This window comes from Rutilus rutilus (genome assembly GCF_951802725.1).
Source record: "Rutilus rutilus genome assembly, chromosome: 8".
NCBI classification, from domain to species: domain Eukaryota; kingdom Metazoa; phylum Chordata; class Actinopteri; order Cypriniformes; family Leuciscidae; genus Rutilus; species Rutilus rutilus.
In genome coordinates, this window is record NC_140222.1 from 21140242 (window position 1) to 21157223 (window position 16982).

Here is a 16982-nt window from a genome sequence, read left to right on the forward strand (position 1 = left end):
AATGAAAAGGTTTTAATGATATCTGTGCATCATTAAATGTGACTGAATGTTTGACTATTCTTTTAACTCATGTAAAATAAAATAATGTCAGAGTCGATTAGAATAAAATCAAATGTTTACAATTTATTATGTCAGTTAAATGTATCAGGTCAATTTCATCAAAGATAATAGATACAAAACATCAAATGCTCTGGAATAAAGAGAAAAGATTCAATACCTTGACATTATAAAATACATCAGTGGTTCCCAATTCCAGTCCTCGTGACCCAATGCTCTGCACATTTTGTAGGTCTCTCTTATCTGACACACTCAGTTCAGTTCATGGAGTCTCTCCTAATGAGCTAATGATCTGGTTCAGGTGTGTTAAATAAGGGAGACATACAAAATGTGCAGAGCAGTGGGTCACGAGGACTGGAATTGGGAACCACTGAAATACATGATGCTAAGTGTTTTGCTTACACCGCATTACGGGCTGATCTGGGTTACAGAATGGCGCTGATCCTCTTGTTGCATTTCATTAAATAGACAGAAACTTCTTTCACATGGAAACATCTGCTAACAATGGGAATTTACATTCAGAGTTGACACCTTTTGGGAGTAGGAGGCCATTTGCCTGGAAATCCACCCTCCTTTGTGTGCCAGTTATCTATCTAAACTCTTAAAAACCTTATTACCTTTTGTTTTACTTTACTTCGTTGGGAACGAGACCTTTGTACCAGTCGCACTGAGACATTTCAAATGATACCAAACATGTGTAATACTGTATGATAATTATTTACATTAAACCATATAGATTCTTGGGTGAGTTTTGAGAGAGAAGGGATTGGGGAATAGGGGAAGAAATGAAGAGTAGGATTGCTTAGGTGAGACTTTTGTCTTGAATAATGGTGCTAGTTTCACAAGAGAGTTCAAATGTTAATTTCCAGAAAGGTCCTTTGTCCTCTCAGGGAGTGGTCGTACCTTAAATAGACTGCCTGGCATTTATCTAATTTCTCATGTCTTACAATATTAATCAAACAACAAAAGAAAAAGAGAAAAGCATTCACTGCTCTTTAATAAGGATTAATTATATTTCATTTATATAAATAAATATGTCTGCTTGAAAGAATAAATAATGATGTATGCAAGTTGTTATAAAGAATGCATACATCATTAATTTAAAAGTTGTTTAATTTAATTTTAAGATAATTAAGATAAAAAAAAATATTATATCACAAAAGTTAAATCTGTCTGTATTGCATGTTCAAACTTTAAAATCATCCACATTAACAGGTTAATAGATGTTTTCTCCAGGGGTATATAATGGGTTTGGACATTTTTGATACATTCTAAATTAATGCATTACAATTTAACTAAACCCATTCAATTTTAGTCGATTTAGTCAACTAAAATTGTATTGTATTTAGTCGGATAAAACTAGACTAAAACTAAAACAATTCAGTTGACTAAAACTAAATGGCATTTTAGTCAAAAGACTATGACTAAAACAATCCAAATTTGCTGTCATAATTAACACTGCACATAGGTATATTTGCTAGAAACTTGGGAATTTATCATTTCACTCTCTTAAAACTTGTTCTTTCCCCACTTTCTTTCTTTCTGCAACTTGTGTGAATGTGTGTGTGAGTGTGTGCATGCGTTTATGTTAGGTATTAGTTTTCGTCTCGTTTGTATTTAAAGAGAAGTGTTCTTGTGTTATATGCTTTCAAATTTAATCTCTTAAAACTGCTGATCTTGTTACCGTGCTAATAGTGTTTTCACTATAGTTTGGATATCAATATCCACTGCAGAGCTGATAGTTAAGGCCTGTTGAATTGAACGCTAGACGAGTCATTTGTTCATCGGTAAAATAAGTGACTATTCCCTATTAATTAATTAATAATTCCCTTTGAGCTAAATTGACCGATTTCCCTTACAACATATAAATTAGTGTAATTGTTTGCAATTGACCCTTTGCAAGGAGTTTGATTGGCAGGCGATCTGACCAATCATAATCCGCCATCCGCCATTTTTGTCCGACAAAGCAGTCAGGAGAGTTAGGAGATTAACGGTGGAGGATTTAAATTTGAAAAACGGTGTGTACTGCCTCTTTCCGTGGTTAAAACAACATTCCTTCTTATGTTCATTCATGTTTATTTGATGCTATATATTAACTAGAAGGGAGAGATGATCGGTGGTTCACGAGCAGCTTTAACTGAGGCTCTACAGCGATCTGTCAAACACATTAAACAGCCACAAAACGGTGAGACTGTTTCATATCAAAAGTAACCTGGTCTGTCCTGTCTGTCAGCGCCTTGTCAGTGTCCTCTCTGCTCCGCGATGCATGTTTCACTGCATGAGAACATGGTGTGGCGTGAGAGCGGCGTGGTTTGTCGGACATAGCAACAGTAACTAAAGGGGGCGGGTCTTTGCGAACTGTCAATTACGAGGTTAACGGGTGTTTTTGTGGTGTAAAACCAATTTCTCTTTCATGAGATTAATTCCTCTTGTTGGCCAGGTTACATTTCTCCATGTCGTAAATCCTAGGGTCAAGGCTTCTAAACTGTGAATTTTTAGGGGCGTGATATTTAAATGACGATTGTTTTTAGCCGCACATTTATCAATTTTCAATCATTCGTACAATGGGATTGACAGCATATACGTCAGATGATTTCTGATTAGATTGATAAATGAGGCCCATTAACTTTATTTACCATGCACTTTTGGCTTTACAACTTTGCAGACCGTTTACATTCACAGACAGCTATATTACACCCTGCATGAAAGGGAATATTCGAAAAAACATAATAGGGGGACTTTAAATGGTAAATGTGAATGTCTCTCTGCCTGTCATCTCATTTTGTGCATCAAAAATCTTTGTTTTTATTGTAAAAAATATAATTGAATAATAATTGTAATTGTATACTAATAATTATTGTTTGTAGATTTATATTTTATCTACGTGTGCATATGTATTCTAAAATATGTGCCCTTTTGTTTTTCTGTTTCAGTTCTAAGCAAAGTTGGCTTATTGATGACTTCTGAAAACAGAAAACCTGAAGGAGATTGGTCAATTCAGTTTACTCAAAGTTTATTACAAAGAAGTTTTCAAGTGATTTCCTTGTTTTATTTATTAGTTAGAAAGGGTATAACTCAACATTTTAACTAACTGCAAAAGCTGAATAAGTGATCAAAGCCTACTGCTTCTGTGAAATAATCAATGAGCAGTCGATTCTATACTATTCTATTATATTCTATTAATCGTTCTAATGATCTTTGATTAATCGATTATCAAAATAATCTCTGATGCAGGACTACACAGCATCACACCTGGAAGTACAGGATCAGAACTCGAACTACTTACTGTATTATCAGACATGCATTTTCTTTTATGAAAGATTAGAGAAGATAATTGAGTGAAACTCTTTCCACATGAATGGCAGAGATATGGCTTCTCTCCAGTGTGGATCCTCTCATGTATTTTCAGATATACTGACCGTTTGAATCTCTTATCACAGAGAGAACACTTATAAGGTTGTACTCTAGTGTGAACTGTCTGATGCACTTTCAGTTCTCCATCTGTAAAAAAAGTCTTACCACACTCCGAGCAAACATGATCCTTCACACCACTGTGTCTTTTCTGGTGTAATTTCAAACCACTCGGCTCACTAAAACTCTTTCCGCATATAGAACACACATGAGGCTTCTCATTTGTATGAACTTTCAGGTGGTCGTTCAGGAAATCTGCCGTAAAAAAATTTGTACTGCACTGGTCACTGTTATATAGTCCTTCTCTAGAATGAGCACACAGATGTACTTTGAAAACACTTGATTTTCTGAAACTCTTCCCACATTGATCACATGTGTACGGCTTCACTCCGGCGTGCCTTTTAATGTGCACGTTAAGGTTTCCTTTATGTGTGAAACTCTTCCCACATTGATCACATTTGTGCGGCTTCTCTCCACTGTGGATTTTCATGTGCTCGTTAAGGTTTCCTTTTTGTGTGAAACTCTTCCCACATTGATCACATTTGTGCGGCTTCTCTCCAGTGTGGATTTTCATGTGTTCATTAAGGTGCTCTTTTTGTGTGAAATTCTTCCCACATTGATCACATGTGTGCGGCTTCTCCCCAGTGTGGAACCTCATGTGTTTGTAAAGGGTTACTTTATGCGCAAAACTCTTCCCACACTGATCACATGTGTATGGCTTCTCCCCAGTGTGGCTTTTCATGTGTACATTAAGATTTCCTTTATGTGTGAATCTCTTCCCACACTGATTACATGTGAACGGCTTCTCTCCAGTGTGGATTTTCATGTGTTCGTTAAGATTTCCTTTTAGTGTGAAGCTCTTCCCACACTGATCACATGCATGTGGCTTCTCTCCAGTGTGGACCCTCTCATGTATTTTCAGATATACTGACAGTTTGAATCTCTTGTCACAGTATGAACACTTGTAAGGTGTTTCTCTAGTGTGAACAGTCTGGTGCACTTTCAGTGCACCATCAGTAAAAAAAGTCTTTCCACACTCAGAGCAAATATGATCCTTCACGCCGCTGTGTCTTTTCTGGTGTATTTTTAATGCACCCATTTGACTAAAACTCTTTCCACACAAATAACAGACGTAAGGCTTCTCTTTTGTATGAACTTTCAGGTGGTCCTTCAGAAAATCTGCCCTAAAAAATGTTTTACCACATTGGTCACAGTTATATAGTCTTTCTCTAGAATGAGTAAGCAGATGTACTTTAAAAACACTTGATTTTCGGAAACTCTTCCCACATTGATCACATGTGTACGGCTTCTCTCCTGTGTGGATTCTTATGTGATCAGTAAGGTGTCTTTTTTGTGCGAAACACTTCCCACATTGATCACATGTGTGTGGCTTCACTCCAGTGTGGATTCTCATGTGATCATTAAGGTTTTCTTTTCGTGTGAAACTCTTCCCACACTGATCACATGTGTGCGGCTTCTCCCCAGTGTGAATTTTAATGTGTTCAGTAAGGGTTGCCTTATGCGCAAAACTCTTCCCACACTGATCACATGTGTACGGCTTCTCCCCAGAATGGCTTTTTATGTGTACGTTAAGATTTCCTTTATGTGTGAAACACCTCCCACACTGATCACATGTGTACGGCTTCTCTCCAGTGTGGATTTTCATGTGTACGTTGAGGTTTCCTTTTTGCGTGAAACTCTTCCCACATTGACCACATATGTACGGCTTCTCCCCAGTGTGGATTCTCATGTGATCCTTAAGGGTTCCTTTTTGTGTGAAACTCTTCCCAGACTGATCACATTTGTACAGCTTCTCTCCAGTGTGGATTTTCACATGTTTATTAAGATTTCCTTTTTGTGTGAAACACTTCCCACACTGATCGCATGTGTATGGCTTCTCTCCAGTGTGGATTCTCATGTGATCCTTAAGGGTTCCTTTTTGTGTGAAACTTTTCCCACACTGATCACATATGTGTGGCTTTTCTCCCGTGTGGATTTTCATGTGTTCATTAAGGTGCTCTTTTCGTGTAAAACTCTTCTCACACTGATCACATGTGTATGGCTTCTCCCCAGTGTGGATTTTCATATGATCATTAAGGTTTCCTTTTTGTGCGAAACTCTTCCCACACTGATTGCATGCGTATGGCTTCACTCCAGTGTGAATTCTTATGTGATCCTTAAGGGTTCCTCTTTGTGTGAAACTCTTCCCACACTGATCACATGTGTGCGGCTTTTCTCCAGTGTGGATTTTCATGTGTTCATTAAGGGTTGCTTTATGAGCAAAACTCTTCCCACACTGATCACATGTGTGCGGCTTCTTCCCAGTGTGGCTTTTCTTGTGATCCATAAGGGTTTCTTTTTGTGCAAAACTCTTCCTGGACTGATCACATGTGAACAGCTTCTCTCCAGTGTGGATTTTTACATGTTTGTTAAGATTTCCTTTTTGTGTGAAACTCTTCCCACATTGAGCACATGAATACGGCTTCTCTCCAGTGTGGATCCTCATGTGTTCGTTAAGGATAACTTTTTGTCTGAAACTCTTTCCACACTGATCGCATGTGTGCGGCTTCTCTCCAGTGTGGATTTTCACATGTTTGTTAAGATTTCCTTTTTGTGTGAAACTCTTCCCACATTGAGCACATGAATACGGCTTCTCTCCAGTGTGGATTCTCATGTGTTCGTTTAGGGTTCCTTTTTGTGTGAAACTCTTATCACACTGATCACATGCGTAAGGCCTCTCCCCAGTGTGGATTTTCAAGTGTTCGTTAAGATTTCTTTTTATTGTGAAAATTTTCTCGCAGTGTTCACATGTGTACGGCTTCTGTCCAGTGTGAATCCTCATGTGTTCATTAAGAATTACTTTTTGTGTGAAACTCTTCCCACACTGTTCACATGTGTACGGCTTCTCACCAGTGTGGATTTTAATATGTTTGTTAAGGTGTCCTTTTTGAGCAAAACTCTTCCCACACTTATCACATGAGTACGGCTTCTCTCCAGTGTGGATCCTCATGTGTTCATTAAGGATTACTTTTTGTCTGAAACACTTCCCACACTGATCGCATGTGTGCGGCTTCTCTCCAGTGTGGATTTTCATATGTTTGTTAAGGTTTCCTTTTTGTGTGAAATTCTTCCCACATTGAGCACATGCGTACGGCTTCTCTCCAGTGTGGATCCTCATGTGTTCGCTAAGTGTTCCTTTTTGTGTAAAACTCTTCCCACACTGATTACATGTGAAAGGCTTCTCTCCAGTGTGAATTCTCATGTGAAGTTCAAGACTTTGTTTGTATGGGAAACTTTTTCCACACTGTGGGCAAGTAAAACATATTTTGTATCTTCTTTTCAATGAGGGACTCAAAGATTTTTCTTCAGTTTTGATATGATGTTTCACCCCAACTTCAAACAGTTCTTCAGTCTCCTTGTTCTCTTCTATCAGGTCTAAAATGAAAGTAAAAAAAAAAAAATATTCAAAAGTTTGATCACATGCGACTTTGCAAACCTAAGCTTTACTGCCACATTCTTTTTAGAGAGAAGAGACTTTCTCCTGACAACCCTTCCAAACAGGCAATACTTGTTCAGTCATTTTCTAATTGTACTGTCATTAACTTTTTACATGTTAACTGAGGCCTGTAGAGTTTAAGATGTAGCGCTTGAGTTTTTTGCAGTTTTTCTGAGCACTGCAAGGTCTGACCTTGGGGTAAATTTGCTGGGACATCCACTCCTAGGAAGATGTCTTGAATGTTTTCCCCTTGTGAATAATCTTCCTCACTCTAGAATGATAATAATAATAATAATAATAATAATAATTCATCACATTTATATAACGCTTCTCATACCCCTTCGTTTGAAGTGGGGTCCCGAATAATCTTTGTTTGAAGGGCTATCTGTCCCTTCCCCCTACCTCTTCCCCTCCAACCAAAAGATAATTGCGACAGTGTAGGCCTAAGGGGTAGAAATGGGATTGGGCCTAATAAGGTGCATTTACACCAAAGTCCAGGCCCGGGGTGGGTATTCGGGAGAATTCCCGGTGGGCCGCTTCACTTTTGGGCCGGTCAAGGAACTTTTTTTTTTTTTTTTACATTTGTCACGTTAGTTACATTAGGCTACACACGTTCCGCATTCTGACACCGCAGCGCGCAGCCTCTGCATGGGTTGTACCATGAGAGGGAGTTCTCCCCTCCCATAGAGTTGGTTGGGTCCATAGCCCGTCTTTTCCAAAACGTTTTCTCAGGTAGGCTACCGGCTACCGCGGCACCGCCGGCGCCTACCGATAGCTGGGCCGGCCCTACCGTAACGGTACGCGTTAGGGAGGATGGATGGGAGGAAGAGGATGGGAGGAAGAGGCCAGGAGGGGCTGAAAAAGCCAGGTTGAAAAAAAGAAAGGCATTGGAGGAGGATGCTGCCAAATGTGCCAAGCTTACAGATTTATTTTCAACAGGACAAACACAAGTGACAACAGGTAAAGAGAGATAGGCCTAGTAATGATTAGCATTAGCAACCCTGCAACGTAATTATTCAGCTAATACCGTTGTAGCGTGGTCAACCTATTCACAAGCAAAATATAAAATTGAATTAAAATATTAGCCTTTTTGTATCACCCAATACATGGCGATTCATAGACCTTGCAAATATTATGCAATTTAATATTGATAACAAAACTCAAGCTTGATCTGTGTATGCAGTAAGATGACCTCTTAATAATTTTTTTTTTGTAGCTTCTGAGCAGCAGATAAGCCAGTCCCCCGCTGAAAATGAGGAGGCCATGATGATTACAGGGACAGGTAGAGAGGATACCAGAGTAAACAATATATATTAAAGTTATTTAACCCTCAGGTTGTGTTCAAAACCCTATAACACCTTTTGTGTTCCTGGTCAAAAGTGACCGGCCTACAAAAAATAGCTTATAAATCACTTGTTATGCTATAAAATCACCCAATATTGGATTCAATCTTCAACAAATTTGTAAATATTACATAAAATATGAACAAATTGGCACTGTTGATCACACTAGTCTACTTTAATTTTTCACCAGGAAATTTGTTTTGAAAAACTTTTATTTTGTACAAAATGGCACATAGACACACTTGTGGTGTTCCCGGTCAAAAATTACCGGCCTACAAAAAATAGCTTATAAATCTCTCATTATACTATATTATCACCCAATATTGGATTCAATCTTTTTGTCAACTTGTTTTCTTTCAATTAGGACTGGTTTTATATTTCTATTTGCATCTGATTAATCATAGGCCTCATTTATCTGAGAGTAGGTATCACGTTTTTTGATTAAAAAAAACATTATTTTTGAATATTTTTGAATACAAATAAAACTGTAAACATTAGTTCAATATGCCTCTTTGTGGAAGACATTTCAAATGCTTTCTTTCTTTCTTTCTTTCTTCCTTTCTTTCTTCTTTTGTTAATTTATCAACCTATCCTTGTGGAATAGTGGAATATTTTTTGTTAACTTCTCAGCTTAAGTGAATTATTATTTAACCTTTACATTATTTGTTGAACCATGGTATTAATAAAAACCACACAATAGTAAGAGCTGAACTATTGCTTCATTTATCCAATTTGGAAAAAGTGCTAATTTGGAATTCCACCATGGAAAAAGAGGCCTGAAACTCCTGGGCTGAAAAGTGGCCCCACTCCGGCCCTGCCAAAGTCCAATTTATACTTCTGCGTCAAACTCACGCCGTAGCTACGTCGTAGTCTGTGTGTAGCACGCGTAGCCTACGGCATATCCTTACATGCACCTCTTCAAAAATGTAACAACACCGTGTAGTTGCACGTTATTGCGGACAACGATGCAGAAGTATAAATGAAAACGACGCGTAGCCTACAGCAGAGGATACGGCGTAGGTCCGACGCAAAAGTATAAATCAGCCTTAATGCAAGTTCATTTAACCACTTACACAGAGTTGCACACAGCTGCATGCTGAAGCGCTCTTCACAAAGCACACACATGAGCATTTGAAATTGAAAGCAGCGTACTGTCAGTGAATTTCAATATATAAGCCTAATACATTCCAAAAGATAAAATATAAAGCCTTCGTAGATCATCTTTAAGGAAAATACCGGCAGGCGAGACCACACACTGCAAGCGTAACATCAAGCAAAGTGCGAGTTTCTCACAGTGCATAACCTGTGCAATGAAGCCCGCAAAAGTCATTGTTATTCGCAGAATTCCACGTGCACATTGACTCGAAAGGTTTGGAAATCGTAACCTTAAGAGTAACGCGGACAAAAATAAGACGACATGGCTGAATTTATGGAACCAGCTGAAGATCATTATGTGGCAAGAATATTTTTTAGGGATAGGGAGAACCCTTTGGACCATCTTAGTGATAAAAAATAGTTGCAGGAATACCGATTTGATCGACGCGCAATATTAGCGGGAGATGTTTTCCACGTGCATAAATCGTCTGTCAGCAGAGAGGTTCACTGGGTTGCGGGGGCTTTCCCGTCATTTAAACGCAACGGTCAAAATTTTTTTCTTTTACCATATTCGTCAAGAAGAATGCATTTCTCCTCCTCTGTCCAATTAGGCTTTCTTTTTTTGTTTTCTTTATCCATTCCGATATCCTAGCCTACTTTATTTGATGAAACTGCGAAAGTGTTAGTGTTAGTGTTTTGCGTATCTATGGCAACAACAGACTTTTATAACGTGAATCCAGGATCGCTGTCGTGAAACACTTAAATGTTTCCCTTACCTAAGAGAACCGTTTAAGAGATTATATGCAACACCCTTAAGTTATTCTCTTAGGTAAGGGGAAATCGCCCCTTAAGTATCATACTTAAGGGAAAAACTTATGGTGCTTTATGCAACCCGGGCACTGAGCTTTGGTTTGGCTTGCATTTTAGATTTCTTCTAGCTATTTGGTGTTAGTAGGAACCAATAAATATAATAACCAGATATTATCTTTGATCATGAAGCTCTTTTTGAAAAAAAAGTATGTCCACATATGTGGTCTGTATCCACAGAAAACAATCAAGACACCATTGTGTAACAAAGTGCAAATCTCTTTTATTTACAGCCTGAGCACTGTGCCTGAACATTTTTCATTGTTACTGTTGCATATATAACGGTTTCAATTTCTGAACATGGATATGGAAAAACTAAATTTATAAGAAAAAAGCTATCATATCCAATAAACCTTGACAATTTGCTTGTTTCGTTTTAGCTTTTTTGTAACACTCCAAAACTTCAACTTCTCCAAACTAGGATTGTCCTTTTTGTCTGTGGGAACAGTTGAACGCACTTAACCACTGCGAAAGACTGTGTAACAGTTGCGTGCAGCTTTGCAAGCACAAGAACACCTTGCATGTTACAAATCGGACTCTAGTTTTTCAAGTACAGCCCAAAACTTTAACTACTCTAAACTAGGATTGTCCTTTTTGTCTGTGGGAACAGTTGAATGCACTTAACCCCTGTGAAAGACTGTGTAACAGTTTTGTGCAGCTTGCAAGCACAAGAACACCATGCATGTTACACATCGGACTCGAGTTTTCCCAGAACAGCCAGTCGTTCTGCAGCGCGCTGCATTCTTCAGGTTGACCACCTCTGGAAGATGTGCATTAGCCCTTCTGCGGACTGAGATGTGGGGCACTTCCTTCACAGGGCGCTTTTTCTCTGGCTATAAATGGTCTGTGTTGTCTTCCTGTTATTAGAGGTCTGTACTGTCTTCCTATGCATTGTTATGCTGGGCCAAGAATGTCTTAGCCACTTCCATTCGGAATTCAAGAAATTGCATGATGCCCTTTCTTGGTGTGCCGCATACTGTGTGGTCTTGGCGGAACAGTAGCCAGCTGTTGGCTAAAGCAATATCTGTGAAGTGCATGAGCATCCGAAGCGTCCACTTTTTGGTGCAGACACCATTCTACAGTAGCTGATCATCCTGTCTGTGAGGTCAACCCCACCCATCTTGTTGTTATATTCATGAACAATACTTGGTTGTCTGATAGACACATATTGTTTCTGTTTCTTGTCCCATCACTGGCAGGTGTTTTCAGGCTGTGCATCATGGACAACAGACAGCATCAATACCGGCTTGTTGTCATACCACATTACAACACAAATTTTCCCATCTTCAGTGGTAACTTCCATTCTTTTTCATTGTTTTGTCACTTGGTAGCTTCTGCACTGCTTCGGAAACCCAATTCTTCATAACTGTACCAGTCAGGTACACCTGCTTCTCCATCATTCGATTCACAGCTTTGATGGATGTAAAGAACCGATCGCAGTACACTTTTGTACCAGGATGGAGAGTTTCAGACAGACGATCAATGACCAAACCTCCCAAACCCAGTTCACCTGGTTCCTGGACCTGTGCAATCAGTGCATCTGCACCCTGATATAATTCAAAGTGGAGCATGATGCCTTCTGCTGAAGCACAAACAAAGTTTTTCATGCCAACTGGATTAGGCTTCATTGGCAGATATTGTCGACAAGGACAGGCTCCTGTAAATTGTATAATTTGCTCAATAATAGAAACGCTCTCAGGTCTTGTCTGAGACCTGCAGCCTTTCAGAATGCGGTCAAGAAAAGGCCTCACCTTCCAGAATTTGTCACATTCCCTCAGGTCTTCTGGAATGTCATCATCAATGACCACCTTTATTGATTGCCTCAGTTTGTAAAATCTGTAGACGCGCTGGACCGGTACATCCTGATTTGTGGGTACGGGACACAGGACATCAAAATTGAGGCACCAAAAAAATTATACATCTCGTCAACTGATGTGCTGAGTGGGTACCCACTCCTAGCTAGTGCTGTAGCATTGGTGCAGTATACAAGCAGTTTCATTAAATCTTTATCAATATACTGGTTTACATAGTCCAGTGTGGTCCAGCTTTCTCTGTCCTGCTCAGTTTTCTCCTCAGGCTCAAACTGGGCTAAGTTTGGGGTCAATTGAGCAGCCCTCCAGCGTACTCCTCGTCCTTGCTTGGGTTGTCCTTGAAAGCTTGGTCCTGGTATTGGCTCTTCAGGATCATCGTTTGAGCCATCAGACTCAACCTGCTGAGTCCCACGTCTGGGAGTGTGCAAAATGGCAATGCTACGGTCTGAACGATAACCATAAGTTTCACCACGGAGACGTTTACGTCCCCGGATGGCCTCAGCGAACTGTGGAGTGGGGTCTTCATCCCCACTACTCTCCTCCTCACTGCTGCTTGGCTCCTGTTGTGGAGGATGGTAATCAAAATCCTCTACGGGGTCAGACATTGTCAGACAAGTCCTCTACCTCTGAGTTGTCCCCAGCAATTGCCTATATCATAAGAAAAATAAAATAAAAATCAATGTAAAGTTATTTATCACACATGCAATGCCAATTTATACTGTTGTAAACTAATGTAAATTGATGTTTTCTAACAAATTCTTCCCAAACTACGTTTTCAGAGTAACATTTTATGCTAATATTTTTAGATTTTCAATGAAGCTAAGTCCCATTGTCCACATATGTGGACCTCAAGTTTAGCGGCATAGTAAATCTTTACTGTTACAAACATTTGTCAAATTTGCAAGCCATTTTAATCATACAACACTATTATGCATAACTTAAGAATCAACAATGAAATTGTATTAGATTTTTTACCTTGAGGACGTTTTGGTCTGGTGTGGCTGCCTGACTTTTCAGACGTGTTCTCCGCCATCTTGGAGTGTTTTTCTCTTCTGACATCACCATATGGCAGTGTAAGTGTCCACGTGTGTGCACAGAATCAAGTATTATGGTGCACACAACCAAAAATGTGATGTCCATGTATGTAGACGCCAGGACGTAGGAGGTTATATAAAATATGTATTTTATGTCTTTTATTTATTTTTCTACACAGCACTTTGATCCACTTCGGTTGTTTTAAAGTTCTTTATAACTAAAGATTGATTGATTGATTGATTGATTGATTGATTTAGATAGAAGCAATCAAAACTTACAGTCTCTTGCTTCCACCAATATGGGTGAACGATTTTGATGACATCAATCTGCACTTCACTTTCTCATCTGATTTCTTGTCCAATCAAATGCTCTCTAGAATAGAAAGCGTCCCGCCCCCTAGACTATAAATATATGCTGAAGCTGCGGCTGAAATCGGTCATTTGTTCACACAATTAAAAAAATTTATATGATGAATGGTACATAGTAGGCCTGGGTATTGACACAAATTTCACAATTCGATTCGATTTCAATTCACAAGCTTGCAATTCGATTCGATTTCGATTACAATTCGATTCAATATTGATTATTTTGGATATCAGGTACAATACATTGCAAATTTTCTCAAGGAAAACAAATCTCTTAACTATTATTGTAAATTATGGGAGTCAGTTGTAGCCTATTGAAGGTAAAAATTAACTGATTTGTATACAAACACTTAAAATACACTTATTTATTTTTATAATAATAAAGTTTTAAATGGTGGCTGTCAAACTTTACAGATTTATTCAAACATGCATTAAATATTGAAGAACATTACAAAATTATAATGAATATGTAATATGGTGCATATATTTAACAAAATGCTCCTCTCTGGAGGTAATTTTTCTAGCTGACTAATGAGTTTATGGTCACTGGATGTTTTTTCTGAGGTAAATGTGACGTTACATGACATTGTTTACTAACATCTTTCCACGGTTGAAACACTGATTGAGCGATTCCATGTGACATGATACAGACTTCGATAAGTTGTACTCTACCTTTTAACACACTTTCAGATGCTCAATCATGTTTATTTCGCGCTGTAACTGGTATTATTAAGGCAGAAGAGAAGATCATGTGCGCTCATTAAAATCGAGAAATCGATATTTTTTACCCAGCCCTAGTACATAGTGCACTATATAGGGGATAGGGGACGATTCAGACAGTGTACATATGCTTTCCATTGGGGCGAATTAAGACTGGTTTCACGTTAGTGTCAGGGGGTGGAGCTGCACGATATGTCCCACCCTGCCTTCCTGTTTCCTATTTCAGCTGAAATTTAAGTTTTATAACCTTATTGAATAATCAAGAATAAACACCAACCTCTTTGTTCTTCAGTATCTTCCAGCTTTATTCTGCAGGGTTCTAGATCAGCTCTTTGTTCTTCAGTATCTTCCAGCTTTATTCTGCAGGGTTCTAGATAAGCTCTTAGTTCTTCAGTATCTTCCTGCTTTATTCTGAAGGGTTCTGGATTAGCTCTTTGTTCTTCAGTATCTTCCTGCTTTATTCTGCAGATTTCTGGATCATTCATGTTTTCAACGTTCTTGCGCAGACTCTATCTTCTTCACTTGTAGACTGATGGGAATATTCCACTGGTGAACTGCTGTGGAAGAAACTTCACTGAAGGTGAATTACTGTGGTAGGAGGAGCTGATCAAAAAGCAAAAATAAATCCATTATCAAATTAATGCTTTCAAAAATTCACAGACTTAAAGCATGTTGTTAGTGTTTATCTATCCAAGTATCAAAATTTACATTTATTTAATTTGTTTTAAAACAAATTCACATATTTTACATATCTATATTTTATCTGTTTGTCAATCAGTTTTTTAACATTATTATCCATTTCTGATATGAAGTTGCTTTTTAGCAGCTGTTAATTTAAATCCATCACAAGAGGTACATGAATCTGAGTAATAAAAGTGCATAAAAGTGCATTCATCCATGGTAAAACTAATCCACACGGCTCTGGGGGGTTAATAAAGGCCAATTATTATCTTAAACGAGCTCATGTAAGAAAAGTATCCACATTTAAAACTTTATCAACTAAAATAACTAGCTTCCGGCAGGTGGCCGTAGGCATGGATTTACGGCAAAATAGTGAGCCTTGACCTGACGCGTGACGCATTGACGAACGCGGGAGTGCAGAGGATAGAACAAAATAAAACACCATTCACGAATTAGAAGTCTAAAACGAGAATTTTTAAAGAGAAATGTCGGAGGAGCTTGAGTTTGTTTCAAAGCCCTGTTTGTTTGAACCACGAGAGGCGTCAAAGCTTATGCTACTCCTACATCATAGGAGCTATGAAATAAGCTAGTTATTTTAGTCGATAAAGTTTTAAATGTGGATATTTTTCTTACATGAAAGCATAGTTTCACTTCAGACGGCCTTTATTAACCCCCAGAGCCGTGTGGATTACTTTTATCAGAAAAGGATGCACTTTATGGACTTCAAAACAGAAACCGGCCATTCACTGGCATTATAAAGCCTGGAAGAGCCAGGACATTTTTTTATATAACTACGATTGTATTCGTCTGAAAGAAGAATGTCACATACACCTACAATGGCTTGAGGGTGAGTAAATCATGGGCTAATTTTCATTTTTGGGTGAACTAGGCTATCCCTTTAAAACAAATCCACATATTTATTTACATCACTGTTTTTTTTTTTTTTTTTTTTTGTGGGTCAATCTAATAACAGTATTATCTATTTTTGACATGAAGAGGATTTTGAGCAGCTGTTAATTGTGACACTCCCTCTTATTGAGTCTTATCAGGGATATTATTTAATTTACCAGTTATAATAAATTCCATACAGCAGCATATGTCCTTGTGAACCTAAATATAGTTCAATTTACAACTGAACTAGGCCTATACTTAACTATACATAACTATACTATCATTGTATACTGTCATAAAATATATATATATATATATATATATATATATATATATATATTATATTATATACATGTTGGTGTTTTTTTTTTTTTTTTAGGGACAGAAACGGCTCTTTCAATACAATGCACAAGCACAACAAAACAATATTTCCCATGTCAAGCTTCCTTATCTACATATTCAGATTTATGTAGGCTACCTCTTGTGATGGATTTAAATTAAGAGCCGTTGAAAAGACTCTTCATGTCAGAAATATATTAATGTTCAAAATAGATTAACGTTAACCCACAAACAAAAGATAAATCGAGATCTATTACTGTGAATTACCCTTGATAACACTTTGACTTTTGAACAAGTGACATATCAGTAAATACCATTATTGCTCCAGACATCGAAACAAATATACAGACGAGCATACAAAAACACACAATAATCGTATAGATCTTAATGAATTTAACATTCGTTTCTCACATCGTTGCCTGCTAGGCTAAATGTTTTTGTCAGTCAGTCAGCAGACCCCAGCAAAGACGCACAAATAGCTCTGTAGCAGATGAATATACAAAACAGAAAAGAACCTGTAAAATGTTGCTTTAACAAGCTGTGTTTTTATACTTGTAGGCTATAAATATACGAAGCACCGTGAACTGCTTACCTCACATCAGAAGACTCAACGCTGTGTGATGGCGGTAGCGGTGACGTCATCAAGGCGAGGCGAAATTATCAAAACGATATTTTTCACATTAAACATCAAACGAAATTAACAGTGAGAACTGTAAGCTAAACCGAGCTTTTTGCTTTCAGCAGCACTCCTTCTGTTGCTTGTGGATGTTATGAGATGGAGAAAGAATCCATTTTAGTTTTAAGTAGCCTAGCCTAACTGAGTGTTAGAACAAACTATTTAAAATTAATTTTGTTATTATACTGCATATCA

At 38.1% G+C, this 16982-nt stretch overlaps 1 protein-coding gene across 3 annotated transcripts; it reads right to left on the reverse strand.

Annotated features, from left to right (window-relative positions):
* Positions 1-309: 309 nt before the first annotated feature.
* LOC311295975 (uncharacterized protein) lies at positions 310-16759 on the reverse strand. Of its 3 annotated transcripts, XM_084417562.1 has the most exons (4): positions 16704-16730; positions 16523-16592; positions 14478-14803; positions 310-6903 (listed from the first exon to the last, which is right to left on the reverse strand). In XM_084417562.1, the coding sequence occupies exons 3-4, from the start codon at positions 14683-14685 to the stop codon at positions 3260-3262; spliced, it is 3852 nt and encodes a 1283-aa protein (XP_084273688.1). In that variant the 5' UTR covers positions 14686-14803; positions 16523-16592; positions 16704-16730; the 3' UTR covers positions 310-3259. The 3 variants fall into 3 exon arrangements, with proteins under 3 accessions (XP_084273688.1, XP_084273687.1, XP_084273689.1); XM_084417561.1 differs by lacking the exon at positions 16523-16592 and having other exon boundaries at positions 16704-16759; XM_084417563.1 differs by lacking the exon at positions 16523-16592 and having other exon boundaries at positions 14478-14769.
* Positions 16760-16982: the final 223 nt, after the last annotated feature.